This window comes from Hippopotamus amphibius, unplaced genomic scaffold (assembly GCF_030028045.1).
Source record: "Hippopotamus amphibius kiboko isolate mHipAmp2 unplaced genomic scaffold, mHipAmp2.hap2 H_1, whole genome shotgun sequence".
Taxonomy (NCBI): Eukaryota; Metazoa; Chordata; class Mammalia; order Artiodactyla; family Hippopotamidae; genus Hippopotamus; species Hippopotamus amphibius.
The window spans coordinates 1,438,309-1,459,873 of record NW_026648280.1 but is presented as its reverse complement, the minus strand read 5'-3'; the positions used below and the strand labels follow the sequence as shown (position 1 = coordinate 1,459,873).

At 45.9% G+C, this 21,565-nt stretch overlaps 1 protein-coding gene across 1 annotated transcript; it reads left to right on the top strand.

The window, feature by feature from the left end:
* The first annotated feature begins 13,210 nt into the window (after window positions 1–13,210).
* On the top strand, window positions 13,211–21,286 carry LOC130843004 (zinc finger protein 548-like). The gene is given in 5 exon segments (XM_057719672.1): window positions 13,211–13,437; window positions 15,297–15,338; window positions 17,913–18,039; window positions 19,484–21,007; window positions 21,010–21,286. Coding segments are annotated over 5 exon segments (1,740 nt in total). The 5' UTR covers window positions 13,211–13,422; the 3' UTR covers window positions 21,042–21,286.
* Window positions 21,287–21,565: the final 279 nt, after the last annotated feature.

Genomic DNA, 21,565 nt, shown 5'->3' with positions numbered 1-21,565 from the left:
CTTCCCACGCCTGAAGGCCTGCCCAAACGCCGTCCTCTAGAACGGAAGGGCCTCTGTTCGAGTCTTCATTGGTCCACTGCCCCTGACGCGCGGGCAATGCCTTCCGGGTAATGTAGTTCACAACGCTCCCGACCCCAGCAAGGAGTTGTGCCTCCTGCAGCCAGGGAAGTGTCCAGACTCACCCGAGGGGTTGCTGGGAAGTTCAGAGTCCGTGAGGACCCGGCGGGGTGTTACGGTTCTTAAAGGGGACGCACCCAGATTTCCTTGAAACGTGGTCTGTGGTGATCACAGAGAGGTAGAGTGACATTAACATTTCAGATGTTCCCCAAACCAGTAAAACCAAATGGGCACATGATACGGGGCTCAGACACAAAGTGCCTCCATGCATTGTTGGAGTCCAATAAACATTGTCCTATTGCTCTTCCAATACATGTAGGCAGAAGATTTAGACTCATAAAATTTGTGTCTCACTGTGTTAGGTCAGGGCGAAGCGAGCACAGGGCCATGACGGGCAAGACAGTGGAGGGATCTGGAGTGGCCGGAAGCAGGTGGACCATGCGTTGTGTCTCTGGTTTCCTGACAAAAAAAAAAAAGAGCCAGTAACAGTATCCCATCCAGCGACGGACACATATTTCTTACTCAACATTTTGATATGTATTTAGTTCTTTTCTGGAAGCTAAGATATACCTCTCTGAAAAGAAGAGTGACTTACCATATGCTACTTTCTGCCTGGAGTGTGACTCCATGGTCACAGTCATAGCTTATTTGGAAAGGGGGCGTCTGAACCCAGAGATAAAGGATTGGTTTATAGGATCCTCTTTCCTTGCTAGGGACTCAATATAATTTCACCTGCAAGTGCGGTGACAATGCATGGAGAGTTGAGATTATCTCAGGAAAATATTTGTGAAATGTTGAAATTGCTGAAATCAATCACTATGTAGGTATTCAAAAGTGGTGGCCAAAAGAGTTCTTGGCCTTGTGAACAAAGTTAGGATCTCAGTGAAGTCTGAAGGAACACCAAAGTCTGAGAAGTGAGGGAATGAAGCTGAGCACGTAGTTACACAGGCAACTCAGCTAGTCTGTGACTATCGCTCTCTAAATTGTGATTTATTTATTTAAATCATTTTTTAGTATACCAAATACTACCAGCTTGAAGGGAGACAGAGCAGATAGCTTTGCCAGAAAGCTAAAAACAAACAGGGCATCTGTGCCATCATGTTTATATCTTTCATAGCAAACACTCATTAAGCACCTATCCCATTCCAAGCACTATTTTGACTGCATGGGACCCATCAAGATCCAAAGAGACAAAGACCCCTGCCCTCATGAGTCTGACCTTCTGGTCAAAGGCGATGGACAGTAAAAATTAATGACAACATAGGCAATTACAAAATATTATATGTGAAATAAAATTTCAGAAACGAATACCTGATTGAAATTGAGGCATTTATTTGTGGCTTTTTGGGACTGCAGCCCAGAAGATGCAGGGGTTTTTTGTTTGTGTTAATTTTTTTTGGCTGTGTTCAGTCTCCATTGCTGTGTGAGGGCTTTCTCTAGTTGTGGGGCAAGGGAGGGAAGACTAGTCTTCATTGTGGTTTGCAGGCTTCTTGTGGTGGCTTCTCTTGTAGCAGAGCATGGGCTCTAGGCGCACAGGCTTCAGTAGTTGCAGCACGTGGGATTAGTAGTTGTGGTGCCTGGGCTTAGTTGCTCCAAGGGATGTGGGATCTTCCCAGACCAGGGATCAAACCCATGTCCCCTGCAATGGCAGGTGGATTCTTAACCACTGTGCCACCAGAGAAGTCCTGACACACAGTTTTGAGAAGCACTAAAATTGTGGTCTTCTGGAATACAGAATGGAGAAAGGTTATAAAGGCAAAAAATGGAAGGCCACAATTAGTTCCATAAATTGTTTGTGAAGAATTATAGTTGGAGCTGTCACGAAGTAAGAGTGCTTGTAAAGCAAGAAACGATTGGAGTTGGAAATGTCTGCATAGTTACAAGGGGGAATCATGAGACCACAAGGCTATAGGTTGAAGATAATTTTATTTTTCTTTATTTTATTTTTTAAAATAAATGTATTTATTTATTTTATTGGCTGCATTAGGTCTTTGTTGCTGCACGCAGGCTTTCTCTAGTTGCCTAAGTGGGGGCTACTCTTTGTTGAGGTGAGCAGGCTGCTCATTGCGGTGGCTTCTCTTGTCACAGAGCACACGCTCTAGGAACACAGGCTTCAGTAGCTGTGGCACGTGGGCTCAATAGTTATGGCTCATGGGCCCCATAGCGCAGGCTCAGTAGTTGTGGTGCATGGGCTTAGTTGCTCCATGGCATATGGGATCCACGTGCCAGGGATCGAACCCATGTCCTGTGCATAGGCAGGCCACCCAGAAAGTCCCTGAAGATATTTTTAAAACATTTAGTGTCTGCTATTGAACTGAACTTGCATCTACTTGCCTCCTGTGCAGCATAGCCAATCTACTAACACTGGGTTGTGGTGAAGGAAAGTACAGTGTTAATTTCAGGGTATCAAGCAAGGAGAATGGGCAGCTCTAGCTCAAAGGACCCAAACTTCCCATTGGATTTTAGGGAAGGGCATTTAGAAGCAACGTTTGGGTTGAGGGGTGCAGCTGTGTACATTCTTCTGATTGGTTTGTGGTGAGGTAACACGGTGATGTTTCAGGAATGTAATAGTTGTGGTCAGCATGTAGTCAGCATCCTCCACCTGGGTGGGGGTCTAAGTTTCTGCAAAACAACTCAAATATATTTGTCAGAGTACATCTGTGTGAAGGTACCATGTCACACTCATTAGACATCAAAGAATTCATACTAGAGAAAGGCCTTATGAGTGCATTGATGTAGGAAATTCTTTCATTGCAGCTCCACACTCATTAGACATTGTACAAATCCCACTAGAGAAAGGCCTTATTATTGCACCTAATTTGAGAGATTTTTGTAGTAAAATGCCAGATTCATTACACACCAGTAAGTTCATGTTGATATGAGGCTGTATTAGAACAGTGAATATGGGAACTTCTTTAGATACAGCTCTGGCCTCATTAAACATTGTTGAATTTATACTGGAGAAATGCCTTCTGAGTGCAGTGAATGTTGGAAAAATCTATAGTTAAAATTCCCATTCACTTGGCTCCAAAAAGTTCACACCAGAGAAAGAACTTATGAAGGAAGCAAATGGGGAAAGGACTTCAGCCAAAACTCTGCTCTGATTGGCACTGTGAAGTACATATTGTGTACCTTTTTCCCCCTTCTTATTGTGTACCTTTTTCCCCCTTCTTATTGTGTTAAAATTCACATAAAACTTGCCATCCTAAGTATTTTAGTGTGCAGTTCAATATTGTTAAATACATTCACACTGATTTGCAACTAATCTCCAGAGCTCCTCTCTTCTTGCAAAAGTGAAACTCTGTACACATTAAATGACAACTCCTACCCCTCTCTTCTCCCAGCCCCTGGCAACTATTCTATTCTCTGTCTCCTTTAATTTGACTGTCCTAGCTGCCTCATGTAAGAAGAATCATACAGTTTGTGTCTTTTTGTGAATACCTTATTTAAGTTATAATAATCTCAAGATTCATTTGTCACATGTCATGTTTCAGAAATCCCTTCCTTTTTTAAGGGTAATACTCCATTGTATGCATCTTTAGGCATTCATCCATCGATGAACACTTCCCTAGTTTCCATATTGTATCTGTTGTAAAGATTGTGTCTGTGGGGCTTCCCTGGTGGCACATTGGTTAAGAATCCACCTGCCAATGCAGAGGACGTGGGTTCAAACCCTAGGCAGGGAAGATCCCACATGCTGATGAGCAACTAAGCCCATGCGCCACAACTACTGAGCCTGCACTCTAGAGCCTGTGCTCCCCAACAAGAGAAGCCATAGCAATGAGAAACCCTCACATTGCAATGAAGAGTAGCCCCTGCTCTCCACAACTAGAGAAAGTGGGGCGCAGCAACGAAGACCCAACACAGCCAAAAATAAATAAATAAATAAATAATAAAATAAATGTTTAAAAAAAAGGATTAAAAAAAAGAGTGCAGCTATGAGAATGACTGTACAAATATCTCCTTGAGATCCTGTTTTCAGTTCTTTTTGGTGAATAGCCACAAGTGGAATTACTGGATCATATTGTCTTTCTATTTTTAGTATTTTGAAATGTTTCCTTTATTGGCTGTACCATTTTATGTTCCCATCAAAGGTCCACAGAATCCTGGTATCTTCACATCCTCTTCATCATAATTTTATTTTCCATTTCATGTTTGGTAGTAGCTACCCTAAAGGATGTGAGGTAGTGTCTCATTGTGGTTTTGTTTAGCATTTCCCTAATGATTAATGATAACATACTTCTTGGCCATTTGTGTATATTCTTTTTAAAAATGTCTACATTTGGGACTTCCTAGGTGGCGCAGTGGTTGGGAGTCTGCCTGCCAATGCTGGGGACGCGGATTTGAGCCCTGCTCTGGGAAGATTCCACATGCCGCGGAGCAACTAAGCCAGTGTGCCACAACTATTGAGCCTGTGCTCTGGAGCCCGTGAGCCACAACTACTGAGCCCATGTGCCACAGCTATTGAAGCCTATGTGCCTAGGGCCCATGCTCCACAGCAAGAGAAGCCATTACAATGAGGAGCCTGCACACCACAATGAAGAGTAGCCCCTGCTCGCAGCAACTAGAGATAGCCCGTGAGCAGCAACGAAGACCCAATGCAGCCAATAAATAAATTAATTAATTTTTAAAAAGTCTACATTTGCCCCTTTTAAAATCAGGTTATTTTCTGATTCTTGAGTGGTAGCAATTCTTTATACATCTAGATACTTATCAAATACATGATTTGCAAGTGTTTTTCTTCCATTCAATAGGTTGTCTTTTCACTCTGTTGGTTATGTCCTTTGCACAGAAGTTTGTAATTTTATCTATTTTTGCTTTTGTTTCCTATACTTTTCATGTCAATGCCAAGAAGTTATTTCCAAATCCAGTGTCATGAAGCTTTTTCCCTTTGTCTTCATCTAAGAGTTTATGGGTTTATATCTTACTGTTAGGTCTTTGATCCATTTTGAGCTCATTTTTGAGTGTGGTGTAAGGTAAGGGTCCAACTTCATTCATTTGAATACAGATATCCACTTTCCTACAATTTGTTGGCAAGACTTTCCTCCTCCTTGGACTTCCCTGGTGGTCCAGTGGCTAAGGCTCCACGTTCCCAATGCAGGGGAACCAGGTTCAATCCCTGGTCAGGAGATCCCACATGACGCAATGAAGAGCCCATGTGATGCAACTGAGACCCAGTGCAGCCAAATAAATAAATAAATATTTTAAAAAAAGAGAAAAAAAATACTTTCTTCCTCCCATTGAACTGCCTTAGCACACTTGTCAATTATTTGACCAAATATATTGGCTTCCAGTTCTGGGCACTCTGTTCTGTTTCACTGGTCTAAATGTTTGTCTTTATGACAGTACCACAGTGTTTGATATATAGCTTTATGAAAATACTGTTTTGGTCCAGTTTTGAATCCCTGGCTTGACACTAGTCATTTCCCCTTTTGGAGCAGCTGATTAAATCCACACCCCGTCACTGTCCATATCAGGCACTCACACTCTGGACACCATCCCTTATGTTCCAGGGCCAGGATAGCAGGCAACTGGAGACAACCTGTATGCCCCTGACCCCATGAAATTATTCCAGCAGGGTCATCCATGGGGAGCCTGGGAAACCTAGCTGGTCCCAGACCACTTGCTATGTATGGGTGCTCCCTACAGGTCCAGGTTGCTTACTGTGTCCCTGTACAGCCTGTCGTGCACCCCGCCTGATGCCCTTGTCTCATTGTAAGTACTAAGTGATACAAAATTCTGCCTTTTATCTGCCCAAGTGTCATCAAGAACATTTAAATCTTACAAAACAACTACAAATCCAGAAGTTTTAGGAATGCAGTGAATGTTGAAAGTTACTCAGCTGTTAGCTTAAACTCAAACAGTACTAGTAAATTTAAATTGGAGAAACAGCTTAGAAGTACAGGCAATACATTTTTCCATGTTTTACATGCCTGCAGAGCGAAGCTCTGGAGGTTGGTCTCTGTGAAGGAGAAATCGGCCATAATTGGAACCTCATGCACGCAGACGTCCTAGGGAGACTCTCTTAAGTGCCAAGTACACTGGAAGCTGTCGTGATACACCTTGCACTTCCAGATCGGCCTGGAGTCCTTGCGGGAAATGAATTGCCGCCAGTGTGCTTTCCGGCAGCCCACCCTCCTCTACCACAGGCAGGCACTGCAGTGTGTGAGGATCCCCCTTCACAGTGCTTGGTGAGGCAGGGGGCTATGCTCTCTCTGTTCACCTGGAGGACTCACCAGCCTCTTGACTTTTGGGGTGGCTTATTCCCTCCCCACTGAGTGTTTTGGGTGGGATATCACCCAGCTCCGGACAAGAGGACTCCAGCTGGCTTCTGCAGGCAGCTCCTGGAGATTTCCCTTCTTGTGAGTATATTTGATTGACTTGCAATGGTTGGGTTGATTTTTCCACCCTCAAAGTCACCCAGCCCAAGACTCTCCAGCTCACACTCCAGCTCACACCGTTTATGATGGTAAAGTTCTTATTGGTTAAGGGACATTTGCTCGTGGAGTTCTATTTACTGTATGCTGTGGATTGACAACAGATAATTCCTGCTCTGTCAGAATAAAACAGTGAACAGATTTCTGGGGACCTCTAGGTTGTATTTACTATTCAGGAGGGAATAGCAAGAGGATAAAGCATATTTGGTTCAGTTTGCATTGCTGCACGAGGCCTCCTGGGAAAGTCTGAAGGACCTCACCATTTCCCTGCCCTGGATATGAAGATTATTTGTCTCCCAGAATCGGCTTGAGGAGGGGCATTTGGCAGTAGCCTGAGCTGGGTCCCTTATCCAAAGAAGATGTCCCACATTCCTCAGCATTGCTGGGGGATAGCTAACAGGGCATGTGAGCCCATGAGTGGGAAGTGTCAGGTTAGGGCCCCTGAAGGATGCTTGGCCAAACAAAATGGATGCAGAGGCAGCAACACCATGGAGTAGCTTAGCTAAACTCTCAACACCCCAAAAATGAGAGTCTCAGCAAACCACAGAAGTCCACATGCAGGAAGTAGGCAGTGGGGATCACACTACCCTCCTAAACTGCAAAAAATCCCATAAAAGAATCAAGGGTTATCTTAAAACAAAAGGACAGCTTTATCATTCACAAAGTTTGCAAACCAGCGATACCCAGCCTTCAACTGTAAATGAAACTATGTTTGGGACTGGTGGTGAAGGGGGTAAGGAATTTTTAAAAGCAAAACCCAGAAAAGTCACACTTGGGAGACTTGTAAGGGCACTGATGGTCTTTGCAGCCTGACCATAAGCCCTTGTGAAATGGGGCAGGACCCTGCATGGCCTTCCCATGAACAGAACTCCCCACCCCTATGTCCCCTGCCTCTTATTTGTTGAAAAGCTTTAGCCTTTTAGGCCTTCTCTCAGTTCCAAAGAACAAAGTTAATCAGAGAAGTGAGAAAATGCAGAAACAAAGGAAAGCATTCAAGCCAGACAAAATAATGATAGTTTAGCCGTAAAACAAAGTCAAGGACCTTTAGTTCCTTCTTGAGGGCTGTAGGTAATATCCTGAGGCATATCCTTGAGTTGTTTTGCAGATTCCAAAACCCCCACAAGGTGGAGGAATTTCACTGCATGCTACCACCAGACCAGTCGGCGCCAGAAAATTGATAATTGGGATTTCTGAAATACCACCCTGTTACCTAACCATCAACCAATCAGGATTTGTTCATGAGCTGATCATGCACCCCGTGACCCTCTCCTGTCATTAAAAACCTTTCCCTGAAAGCCCATCAGGGAGTTTGGATCTTTTGAGCATGAGGTGCCCATTCTCTTCGCTTGGTGCCCTGCAGTAAACCTGGTAATTTCCTTCACAACAACCCAGTGTCAGTAGATTGACTTTACTGTGCATGGGGCAAGTGGACCCAAGTTTGGTACAGTGACATGTGCAGCTTGACTTCAAGTTTTTGATGATTGGCTGTCATCAGAGCGTCTCCTTAGAGACCTTTCCAGGTAGGACCCTCAGCACAATCTGAAGGCCTTACAGTTTTTGTTCACGGTTTTTCTAAGAACACAGAGTACGTGACTGAACCCCTGGCCTGTCACGACTGCCTGTCTCTTTTATTTTATTTTATTTTTATTTTTTCATAGCACAAGGTACTCCTTATTGTGATATGCAGTGGAAAACATCTGTAAACCAGCTTACTGTAGTGGCGACAGTTGCAACCATGCTAAGCCCCTTTTATTATATTAAAAAAAGGATGAGTGTGGGAGTTCTGTTCACTCCCATGTGATAGCAACTGGAACCTGAATTCAGAGCTTTTTAGGCGTATGTAGTTTGCATATATATTCATGATTTCTTGAGAGTTTTTTCCTTTTAAAAAATGCCTTCTTTGCCATAATTAAATCTAAATGCAGCATATACAAAACAGTAGGAATACAGGGGAATTCAGCCACCAGTGTAGACCAGGGTAGGACAAGCTACTCTCTTTTAGATGTGATTCTAAAGGAAAGGCAGTGATAAAGGCTTGGAATTTTACCATTTATTCAGGAAGAGGGAGAAAAGAAAATAATTTTTTTCTTTTAAAAATATCTGGAGAATTCCTTGGCAGTCCAGTGGTTAGGACTCTGTGCTTGCATTGCAGGGGGCACAGGTTCGATCTCTGGTCGGGGAATTAAGATCCTGCATGCTGTGTGTGGTGTGGTGTGGCCAATCAATCAATCAGTCAATCAATCAAAATATTGGTGTGATGGCGCGTTTTGAACTATACTGAGTCAACCCTGCAGACCAACCACCCTCGGGCTCCAGTCCTGGAGGAGGTTCCAGATCATGTGGGAGGGTCTCTGACCCTTTCTACTGTTCTACCTGTCAGACGTGGGACAAGTCCCTCAACCATTAAACATATTTTGTCCCCAAGAGTATTGGGAGAGGCCCCTGCTGGCCTTCCCAGCTTGGCCCAACAGCTCTGCTGTGGAGGGGGCAGGCTGCCCTTGGCCAAGGAGGGAAGGGGGTCATCACTGCACTTGAAACATTTTAGAATCAAGAAGGGGACAGTGGGGACTTCCCTGGTGGCACAGTGGTTAAGTGCTTATGGTTCCCTGGTCCGGAAAGATCCCACATGCTGTGGAGTAACTAAGCCCATGGGCCACAACTACTGAGCCCATGAGCCACAACTACTGAGCCCATATGCTGAAACTACTGAAGCCTGCAAATCGAAACAAGAGAAGCCACCGAAAGGAGAAGCCTGCGCACCTCAATGAAGAGTAGCCCCTGCTCACCGCAACTAGAGAAAAGCCCTCGCGCAGCAACGAAGACCCACAAAATCAAAAACAAACAAACAAACAAACAAACAATGCCTTTATGACTAAAACAGCACGGAATACCTAGGTGGGGACATCCCTTATGTAGCAGGAAGAAAAAACACATGTTGGGGTTTGTTCTGGGGCTGTTTATAATGTGTAATATTAATATTAAATATGCAATATGTTTGTGAGCCTGTGAAAGCTGAATTGCAGGAGAGAGAAATTACCAGTTTGGCCTTGCCGTAAATGAATGCTAAATAGACAAACACAGAATCTTAGGAAACACAGAACATTCCTGCATACACAGAGCAGCTGGCAAACCTATACCAGATGTGTCCCATTCACCTACAGTTGTGCCTAAAACCCAGTGGGTGTTCATTGAACATTTCTTAGATCAGTAAATACACACTACAACATAGCTTCCATATTCATTCTTACTTTTCTGGCAAGACTTTCAAAAGATTATCTCTGCCTATCCCTCCAAGTAGTTAATGACCCAAGTTTTCATGTATGAAAAAGAAGCACATGTTGGAGACAAAAGCCACATGCTCAGCTTCATTTTCTGGCTTTTCAGACTTCACTGTCTCTTGCTTAAAGTTGGCTAAGATCTTAACTTGTTTTTTTTTTTAACATGCCACAGGCATGCTTTCCTAGAACTCTTCCTTCCTTCAAAAAATATTTATTTATTTATTTATTTACTTATTTATTTAGGCTGTGCTGGGTCTTCATGGTGGCATGTGGACTTAGTTGAGGCATGCAGACTTCTGAGTTGAGGCATGCAGACTTCTGAGTTGAGGCATGCATGCAGGAGGTAATTGCCCAACCAGGGATGGAACCCGGGCCCCCTGCATTGGAGCGTGGAGTCTTACCCACTGGACCACCAGGGAAGTCTCTTCTAGAACTATTTCTGCTGCTTTCTTTTAATAACTACATAATCAATGATATCTTTCAGTAACTTCCATTTCACAAGTGTTTTTCTCAAATAATTTAAACTCCGTTTGAAGACACTGCTGCTGCAATTCGAGGTGAAATGATAAATCACTTCAGCAAGAAGAGGAGAGACTAGAATCCCACACATTTGTCTTGTGGACAAGATGCTCCTGTTGTACATGTGCTCTGACTATGAAAAGATCACACTGTCCCAGCAGTAGTTGGAATGTGATAAATCACTATTCTTTTTCAGGTAGGTTTCAGATTCTTAAAAGCATTGCAAAATATCCCAGGTATGGAGTAGTAAATATTGTATGAAGAAATTTGTTGTTCACTAGGTTCAAACAGAATAACTGACCATACAGCCAGAAAAGCTGTTTATCTGGGGAACCAGAGTTACAGTTTCAACCCTTTCAAGCAATTCTGCATTTCCTGCCATTCTTCCTCCACCATGGCTCTATCTGAAGTCTTGTCTTTCTTATCCTGGATCAAATATGCTGAAGGTCATTAAACCAAATCCAGAGCTTCAGTCTGTTACTGAAGCAAACTTTGGTTTGCTTGCCCAGAGGCAGTAAAGCCAATCTACTGACACCGGGTTGTGGTGAAGGAAAGTGCAGTGTTCAACACAGGGTGCCGAGCAAGGAGTTCAGGGCAGCTAGTGCTTAAAAGACCCAAACTCCCCAAAGGCTTCCAGGGAAAGTTTTTCAAAAATAAGATGAGGGAGGGAGGTTGTAGGGTGTGTGATCAGTTCGTGGACATTCCTCTGATTGGTTGGTGGTGAGGTAATCTGGAGTCAACATCATCAACCTCCTGGTTCCAACAATTCTGGGGTCTGTGTGCTTGTAGACAGCATATGTTAATTTCTCCCACCTAGTGAGGGTTTCAGTATCTGTAAAACAGCTCAAAGGTCATGGCTCAGGATATTGTCTATAACACTTGAAGAGGAACTAAAGGTCCTTGACTTTGTTTAACAGCTAAACTAGTATTATTTTGTCTTGCTTGACTGTTTTACTTTCCTTTTGGATTGTCTCACTTTTCTGATTAAATTTACTCTTTAGAACTTAGGGAATGATTTTGGCTAATGAGAGGAGCTGGGTCCTTGTCTTCTTTGGAAAAAGAAATCAACAAAGAGACTAAGACTGAGGCAGGTTAATAACAAAAGCAGGCAAACATAAGAGAATGCAAGCTTCAGGGAATAAGTAACTTATGGCCTCTTTCACAAAAGATCCTGCCATGGGCAGCCCAGACATCTGAGTCAAGGAGATAAGGGAAAACCTAACGTCTGCATTCTGGCTTCTGTACCTTGCTCCTGCATAGATAAGCATAGCTATAGGCTCCCAAAAAGCATGAGAACTGGTTTATAAAAGGAGAAACTTTCCTTTGGTTTGGGGGCTCAGTCTTTGGATGTGAATCCACTGGGCCCGTACCAGTACAATAAACCTTGCTTCCTGTATTGCAAGCCTCGGTGTCCTGCCTACCTCTACCGATCCCTCCAACAAGACTACAAGGCTGGCATAGAGTTCATTAGAAGCACAGTACGTGTGTGTGGGACAGCGCAAGGCTAGCTCTCTGAGTGAGCTGCATGCAATAGGTGCAGCTTAGGTTATCCGTATGGGGTTAATATTCCAGGGTTGGGCCAGGGTGACTCTTTTCCCTCCCCCAGGATACCGTCATCTGCAATTCGCTATTTGCACTTCCACAGGGCTCCATTTTGAATCTTTCTCGTGAACACCTAAGCAAAACCTATGGGGAGGGGGTCTGTCAAAACTGCAATGCTAATGATGTTATAATGATATTACAATGTAGCCAAGGTTACTAAAGGATGACTTGAGAACCCCCTCTGTGCATGTGTGGGGCTGGGAAATCCCCTTAACCAAAGAATGTGGAGGCTGGGATGCGCCTTTTAAGCTTTCATCCAATTAGAGTTCATAATCCCAATAGTAGTTTATCGAAAGGGTCAGCAAGAAACTAGTAGCAGCAAGTTACCCTGAAGCCTGTTTTTCTGCTACCTCAAAGCACATGCTGCATGGTTTTCAAGATCAGAGTCTCTTGCTAAGATGTTACAAAGTTTCTGCTTTTGGTGCCATTCCTGGGAATTCCCTGGTCGTCCAATGGTTAGGACATGGCGCTTCCACTGCGGTGGGTCTGGGTTCAATCCCTGGTCAGGGAACTAAGATCCTGCAAGGTTGGCAGCATGGCCAAAAAAAAAAAAAAAAAAAAGAAGCCATTCCTCTATGCATCATGGCGCATTAAGGGCAAAACAAGTAGGTGGCTTTGGCTTCTACCTAATGCCTATGCATGAGGAGGCTGTCCTTGGGCCTGTCCCTGTCTTTCCTGCCTCAGGGAGGCCTAGGAGGCTACAGTTTTTGTGCAGACAGCAGGCAGGCAAAGGACTAGGGGTGTGAGGTGGGGATGGGTGGGAAGGAATCTGTTCCAGGAAAGGGTCCTGTTAGGTTAAAAGTTGTTGAAAAGCGACAACGTAGCTGACAACTATGAGTGGACACAGAGTGTCATTATAATATGGTGTGTCCCTTTGGATGTGTAGATTTGGGAACTTGCTCTGTTTCACAGTCTGAAATAACAGGTCCCTAAACTTTCTGTGAGTTTTCCTAGACTGCTCTCCAGAAATCTGGGTGCGTCCCCTTTAAGAGCAAGGGACGCCCCGCACATCTTTGGAGCCAGGGAACTGCCTCTTCACAGAGCCCTGAAGAAGCCTCAAAGCCAACACTAGCCACTTAGGGAGTAAGTTCAGCTCTGACTATAGACAGGAGTGGTAGCAACAGAAACTACATTACCCAGAAGTCGCTACGGTGCGAAGCGGCGGGGGCTAAGCCAATGAAAGCTTAGGGAGGAACGTGCGTTTGCATCGCGTGGGGGCGGGACTTCCGGCGTTCTCTCGGGTAGCGTGTGGTGACTGTTGAGCTGCTGACGGGTTCAGTGTTGCAGCGTTGCTTGTTGGGCGCCCAGCTGACGGAGCGAAAAGTGGGGGCAGAGAACTTGTCCGCTCTGCCCAGAGGCGGCTGGGAGGCCCCCTGAGCCCCTGGTTGACGGCGGTGCCCTCGTTCCCGCCCCGCCCGCCGCCTCTCCCGGCTCCGTTCTTCTCACAGCCGGTGACCGAGGCCGCGCGGATGAGGCCGGCTCAGGTGGGTGCTGCGTCTCCCGGGCCCGCACCCGGCGCGACTCCCGCCTCCGAGTCCCCCATCCGGACGGAGGGGCGCCCGCTCAGTTCCCAGCCGGTCAGCCCCAGAGTCCAGAACAGAGGGCGGCCTTGTGAGGGGTCCCCTTGCAGCCAGCGGGCTGGGGTGTGGGAGAGGGTTTCCTCGGGGGCCCCGGTGCACGGCTGGCAGGTGCTACCGAGTCGGCAGCCTTGGGGTCTCTTGTGTCATGGACAGAGGGGAACGAGGTGTCTCACCTGAAACGGCAGCCTGAGCGGGTGGAATCCATGGAAGGTTGTGAAGAGACTGGGGATGGGAGAACATGTCCAGAGTTAGAAGTTTAAAACTGGGAGAACAGGGTGCGAATGGAGGCAGGGACACTGCTGAGGAGACCACCTCAAATAGACCCCAGGAGAATTTGGTAGGGGTTGCACCAGGGAGGTAGCGGGACATAGGAGATGGGATGAGATTCTGAAAAAATCTCAAACATGGAGTAAACGAGATTACTTGCTGCATAAAATACGGTTGTAAGCAAAAGTAGATAATGAAGCACCATCCAAGTTTTTTTTGCCCGAACATCTGAAAGTATGGAGACGAGGAAGTCAGCTCGACGAGCAGGTTCCAGGGGGAAGATCATGAGTTGTATTTGGACAATATCGTTTGACATGTATCAAGATGTTTATGTCAGCAAAGGAGATACCTTATGTGGAGGTGAACGTCAAGTCTGGAAGCAGAGGAAGGGGGCAGGGTTGGAGATATCAAAGGACTGGAGGGTGGGCTGGACCAGGGCATGGCCTGGGGATCCGATTGAGGAGAATCTTAAGCTTGATACATGAGATGGGCCCTGTGGTGAGGGAGGGGAGGGCTGAGAGTTGGAGGGCAGGACATGAGGGCTGGGTGCTAGCATCCCTTATGCTGCCTCCAGAAAAGAGCAGAGCTGACACAGGAGGGATTCTGGGCTGTGTCTGTAGGAAGGGAGGCCTGGATGGGGTAAGGAGTTTCCTTTCCCTGGAGCCTGCAGTGTGTGCTGGTGTGGATTCTCCACTTGCAGGCTCTGCTCACCCTGAGGGCCACTCCCGATGGAGCAAGGGAAAAGTCAGCCAGACTGATGCAGCCACTGGGTCCTAGATGAGGGCGCTACCGCCTCACCTCCACTCCTCAGGGCGAGAGGGATGATCCACTGCTCCCTTTTGAGGATTATTTAGCGGATAGGCCTGGTGCTGAATGAACTAATAGCTCACCTGCCTGCTCAGCCCCTCCCTACAACTCATTGACCTAAGAATGTATGAAAATTAATTTAAACACTAATTAATCAGTATTCCTCTAAATACATATAGACAATTAAAAATAAGCCTGTTCACTCAGTTAAACTTATGCAAACACTTTGTAAATGGCTTGGCATTGATTTACCTCTGGGTGATTTGCTTACAGTGCAAAGTTTTATATATAACATCCTCTGAAATTTTAAAAAGCAGTAAAAATGAAGACCTTCAGTTTCAAAACTCTGCCACTTCATTTGCACTGAAAATATGTACAAAACTATTGATCCTATATACAGTCACAGCTGATACATGGTATATCCTCCTTACATTAGATGCGAACATGAGCCCTATGAGGTTGGAAGCATTTTTATCTTCATAAGCATTTTCTTTTCCCTGAGGCTCAGGGAGGCTTAATCCTTCTCCAAGGTCACTCAGCTAGTAAGAGGCAGTACTGGTTTGTGAGGAACTGACCTTAGACTGTCAGGCTGAGATCCTGTTACACCAGGGCAGGGCAGGGGTGGTGGTCCAGCTCAGCTGTGGGATCCTACTATGCTACCCATTTCTCATGGCTTCCTTCTTCCCCAGGGTCCCATGGCAGTGGCAGAAGTGGTTATGGACCCCTTACAGGTGAGTGGAAGGGTCCCAGCTCTCCCCCATCCCATTTATCACCCTGATAGTTTTATCATCCTGATATAGATGCCCTCAGGGAATGGTAGCTCCCAAGACTTCCCTCCATTCTCCCTCTCTTGCATCCATAGATCATGTGCTTTCACGAGGCCCAGGATCCTATATTTAGTCCCAGGTTACATGGAACAGTTCCATTTCTGACAACTGATGGGGGAAGGTGTGGCAAGGAGTCCTGACTTACAGGATGCAGAATGTTCAGACAGTTGCAGGTGATGCTGAGGTGGGATGTTCAGGGAACTGCTGTTATATCTGGTGGGAATGGGGAGCTGAGTGAGGAGTGCACAGGTATCAGGCCTTGAATGATAGCCTGACATCCTGGTTCTCTAATTTCAGGTTGATGGGAAGTAGGGAAGGTTTGAAGCAGAGGAAGAAGGTGCTATGACTCATATTTTAACAGGCTCCCTCTGGCTGCAGAGTAGAAGACACACTAAGGGTGTGAGGGAAAGGAGGGAGACCTGAGGGGAACTTCTGCAGTCATCTAGGTGAATGTTGGTAGTGGCTACACCAGACTGGTGGCAGTGGAGGTAGGGAGTGATTGTTTTGTGGATGTGTTTTGAACTAGACCTGCCCGTGATTTATTTAGTTTTAAAAATTTATCAATATATTTTAAATTGAAGTATAGATGATTTACAGTGTTGTATTGTCCATGTTTTATGTAATGGAGAGTGAGGGACTCAGAAAGTGGGCTGATAGGAAGAATTGGGGGTGACTTTAGGTTTCTGGACTTGTTAGAAAGGATGAATACTTTATCAACTAAAATGAGGGAAGTCAGCTTTAGGAGGAATTTTCAGATGTAGTAAGGACTTTTTTTTCAATGTCGCAAATATTCCAGAGACTCCCAAGGGTAGGTGTCGAGTGGGCACTTTTACACAGAGGTCTGGAGTTCAGGGGATGGATTCAGGATGGAGACAGCCACAATGTAGTGGCTGGTGTGTGGACTAGGATAAAGCCGAAGGTAAGATGCAGGCGGCATCATTTCTAGTTTATGGTGGCGATGCCATTAGAGGACAAGGAGTGAGAATGTAGGGCCTCAGGACTAGGTCTCTGGGTTGGGTGCCTGGCTGGTGGTGATGGACATCACCAAGACAGGTGAGGGAGCAGACTGTCTGTGTGATGGTGGGCTGTAGGCGTGAGAAAGTCTTCTGAGGCCAGAGTGGAAATGAGATGGATGGATGTTGAGGGAGGAAAATGGGATCAGTTAGGAGAATGACTAGACTTAGGGTGCAGTTACAGTGCGGGTGGGGAGGTTGGTGTACCTGGGCTTCACATGAGGAGAGAAGATGCTGACTGCTTATGGGACAGCTCGTGCAGCGCGAAAGAGGGGGAGGGCTAAGGGGACATGAGGTCTCACATAGAAAGGGTGGCTGGGGAGGAAGCAAAAAACAGGGCCAGGTGGCGAGACCTTGTAAGCAGGGCTTGGGGCAGGCCCTAGCCCCAGGGGACTTTGGTGTTCAGGGGCAGGACTGGGCTGAGTTGAATGCTGGATGCATTTCCATTCACTGCCTAGATTCCATGTGCAGAGTGCCCTGTAAGGAGGTGAAGGCATTGCTATGATGTGGGCTGGGGGTGTCTGTGGAATTGTCACCGTGGAGGGGTCAGAGTCATGAAGTAGGCGCAGTCCAACTAGTGAGATGCAGATAAAGAGGAATGTGAATGATTGGCCCTGGGCCCTAGCCCTGGGCGCTTGAGGACAAGGACAAGTTTGAGTTTGTCTGAGGGTCAGCATCTGGGGGAGCCCATGGAAACTGTCCAGCAGGAGAGGGATAGGGCCCTGCATGCAGGTCCACAGCCTGGATGGTGATTTTCTGCTCCCTCCTCCATGTGTTTTATGCTGTGTGCTGGACACAGTGATCAGTGGTAATGAGAGAGCAGGCACCGGTGCCACTGGGACCTGATATGTCTTCCAGAGTGGGATGTCTGGGAGGAGGATGAGCAGGGACAGATGTGTAGGGGGAGGACTGAAGGTCCTGGAGAGGGAAGTGCATCAGTGATTGTACCCACAGGATTTTAACTTGTGGAGGTGAGTCATGATACAGGCCAATGACATTGAAAGACAGTTTCATTAGCTACATTTCCTGAGAGGAGAAGGCATGTAATACAGGACCACATGATGAAGCATCAGATTTAGTCAGGAGGCATGAGCACAAGCTAAGGGACACCAAAGGTCAGAGCCTTTGTTGGACTTTCAAGGGAAATGCAGGAAGGGTTGGACGAAAAGCTTAGGGTCGGCTAGTTTGTTTGATTCTTGTGTACCTGAGCTAAGGAGCTGTCCCTTGCTCTCTGGTTCCTGACCCTGGGCTGATTTAGGGCAGGGGAAATACTGACCTGGTGTGTGAGAGTTAGTTAAGGAGTTGGTTTAGAGTATGTGCTCTGGATTGCAAGGGAGATGTAAACAAATTCGGCCATCAGTTTAGCCCTTTAATTAATGGAAGGCAAATAGATAAATACAGAATCCACAAAAATATAGTTAAAACAAGAAGCTGTTCATGAACCAAATTCTTCCAATTTTGGCAGGACTGTGTGGTCTTTGAGGACGTGGCTGTGTTTTTCTCCCAGGAGGAGTGGGGCCTCCTTGATGAAGCTCAGAGACACTTGTACCAAGCTGTGATGACCGAGAACTTTGCACTTGTGACCTCCCTAGGTAAGATCCGCACACTCACCCAGTGTCCTGGGCTGGGCTGTGTTCTTTGCCTTTTCCCAGGGACAGCTCTGTACTCCCCACACTGAGACCATGGGTGCTGCTTCCTTTCCTGGTTTCCTGGAATATGTGTTGTTGATGCCAGGGCTGGACTATGTGTGCAGTGTCATTTTTCTCCCCAGGGAGCCCCATCCCTTCTGCTCCGAGTACTTCCAAGATAAGACTCTGGAATCAGAATCTGTATTTTGTCTGAGACCCCCTCAGATCTGGCCTGTTCTTGGTTGAATCACTCAATCTAGATGCTTGGACTCTTGGGCCAGTCCTTCGCCCTTCCTCTTGCTGACATTTCTTAGGAATCGTTGCACCAATCTGGTTACTAATTTGGGAAGCTACCGATTATTACTACAGTCTCCCCTGTGAAGTTCTTATAACTTTAGAATGCTAGAAGCTCTATGTTGGATCTCTCTCCACCTGTGCTGGCCACTCCTTTTTCTGTCTTTCACATGGGACTAGCCTCTTTCAGGTGCCACATCAGTGGCACCTGGAGAATGGGGAGGACTCTCGGTGCCTGCTAGTGTAGACATTACTACACCAATGGCAGGAGGCACTCCGAAAGTACCCGAGCTTGGTGCGAGGTCCTTGGAAAGGGTATGATGTCAGAGCTGGGAACCTGTCCTGTGTTCACCATTGATTGATACTCGGACCACTGGCCATACCTCATTTCTTCCTTTTCTCCCCCATTTTTATTTCTTCTGTCACACTCCAAGCACACTTTTGTGATCCTCACTTGTCACATGTTCTGTTTCATTGCTCCCTTTGCAGTGTTCAACATTTCACCTATGTGTAAGATGTGAAGTCTGCATGTATCCTTAAATAGTCCTTGGAGTGTAGCATCCCTTTTGTATCAGGTGTTTCTAGGTCTGAGCACAATCTTTGACGCAGTGCTCACTTACCACCAGTAGCCATGGCCGTGTTGACCTGGAGTCCTGCCTCTCCTCCCTGCTATGGCCTGAATGTTTGTGTCCCTCCCATGTTCCATATGTTGAAAACTTCGTGCCTAAGGTGAAAGGATTAGGAGGTGGGGCCTTTGGGAAGCCCCATCATGAATGAAATTAGTGCCCTTAAAAAAGGGACCCCCACAGAGCTTCCTAGCTCCTTCCACCATGTGAGGACACTATGAGAAGTGTGCAACGCAGGAGAGTGCAGACCGATCTTTGGGTTCCAGTCGCCAGAAGTGTGAGAAATAAATTTCTGGTCTTTGTAAGCCAGCCACTCTGTGGTATTTTATTATAGCATCCCAAATGGACTGAGACATTCAGGCCTTCAGTCCTTACCTAGTTGTCAGGGCTCTCATCATGGGAGCTTCCAAGGTCCACACACTTTTCTGATGGGGCTGCCCCTCCCACCAAAATCAACATGCACTTCACCAGCATTTCTCTGCTTACAGGTTGTTGGCATGGAGTCCAGGGTGAGGAGGCATCTTCTGAGCAAGGTGTTTCAATAGGGATGTCAGAGGTCGAGACTCCAAAGCCAGACCCATCCTCCAGGAAGGCCCAGCCCTGTGAGATGTGTGGTCCGCTCTTGAAAGACTCTTTGCACCTGCCTGAGCATGACAGAATGTACCCTGATCAAGGGCTCTACGTTTGTGGGGCAAAACTTTTCCAGTACCAGAAGGAGCAGGTTAGAGACAAACTTCCCAGAAGGGATGCAGGGCAGCCTTCATTTTGGACCAACAGCAGCATTCACATGGCGGAGAGGACCTTGACATGCAGCGGAGATGGAAAGGACTTCCCAGGGAGCACAGGCCTGCTGCAGCAACCAGCCCCTCACAGTGTGGGCAAGCCACAAAAGGACACTGAGTGCAGGGAAGCCTTTGGTAGTAGACAGAGTGATTACAGGTGCACGCAGTGTGGGAAAGCCTTCAGCCGAGAAAAGATACTTGTTGAGCACCAGAAAATCCACACTGGTGTAAGACCTTATAAGTGCAGCAAATGTGGGATGGCCTTCATTAGAAAGTTTCACCTTGTTCAGCACCAGAGAATCCACACTGGAGAAAGGCCTTTTCAGTGCAGTGAATGTGGCAAGTGCTTTAGGTACAACTCCACACTTGTTAGTCATCAGAGAGTTCACTCTGGATTAAGCCCTTATGAGTGCAGCGAATGTGGGGAATTCTTCAAGTACAATGCCAACTTCATGAAACATCAGAGAAAGCACAATGGGGAAAGGCCTTATGAGTGCAGAGAATGTGGAAAATTCTTTAGGTACAACTATAGACTGATAAGACACGGGAGAGTTCACACTGGAGAACGACCTTATAAGTGTAGTGAATGTGGGAAATTTTTCAGGTACAGCTCCACGTTCATTAGACATCAGAGAGTTCATACTTCAGAAAGGCCTTATAAGTGTAATGAATGTGGGAAATTCTTTAGGTATAATTCCACACTCATTAAACACCAGAGAGTTCACACTGGAGAAAGGCCTTATGAGTGCAGTGAATGTGGTAAATTCTTTAGGTACACATCTACCCTCATTAGACATCAAAGAGTTCATACTGTAGAAAGGCCTTATGAGTGTAGTTTGTGTGGGGAGTACTTTAAGTACAAGTCTAAACTCATTAAACATTGGCAAAATCACACTGGAGAAAGGCCTTATGAGTGCAGTGAATGTGGGAAGGCATTTAGGTACCACTGCAGACTCATTAGACATAAGAGAGTTCACAGTGGAGAAAGGCCTTATGAGTGCAGTGAATGTGGGAAATTCTTTCGGTACAACTCCAACCTCATTAAACATTGGAGAAATCACACCGGAGAGAGGCCTTATGAGTGCAGAGAGTGTGGGAAAGCCTTTAGCCACAAGCATATACTTATCGAGCATCAGAAAATCCATACCGGAGAAAGGCCTTATGAATGCAGCAGATGTCAGAAAGCCTTCATTAGGAAGTCCCACCTTGTTCATCACCAAAAAATCCACACTGAAGACAGTATGAGTGCTGCAAATGTGGGTAACTCTTCAGATACAACTCCAACCTCATGAAGCAGAGAATTCACAGTGGTAAAGACCTTATGAAAGGGCCTACTGTATAGCACAGGGAACTATAGTCAATATCTTGTAATAACTTATAATGGAAAAGAATCTGGAGAAGAATTACACACACATATACATATGTATATATAAACTGAATCACTTTGCTGTATACCTGAAACATTGTTAAGTCAACTATACTTCAATTTAAAAACAGAAGACCTCATGAGTGCAGAGGTAATGGAAGTTAGGTACTGCTCGATAAACTCCTAACACTGGTGAAGCACCTTATGAGTTATGTTGGAGTGGGCCTTCTGAGTACAGTGAACATGGAAAGTTGTTTTGGTATAGACCCCACTTGTTAACATCAAGAGTTCACACCGGAGGAAGGCCTTCTGAGGGCAGTGAAAGTAAGTGTTAAGGTGAAACTTCAACCCCGTTACACATCAGCGATTTCACAATAGAGAAAGGCCTAAGTGCAGCCATTATGGGCATATGTTCAGTCAAA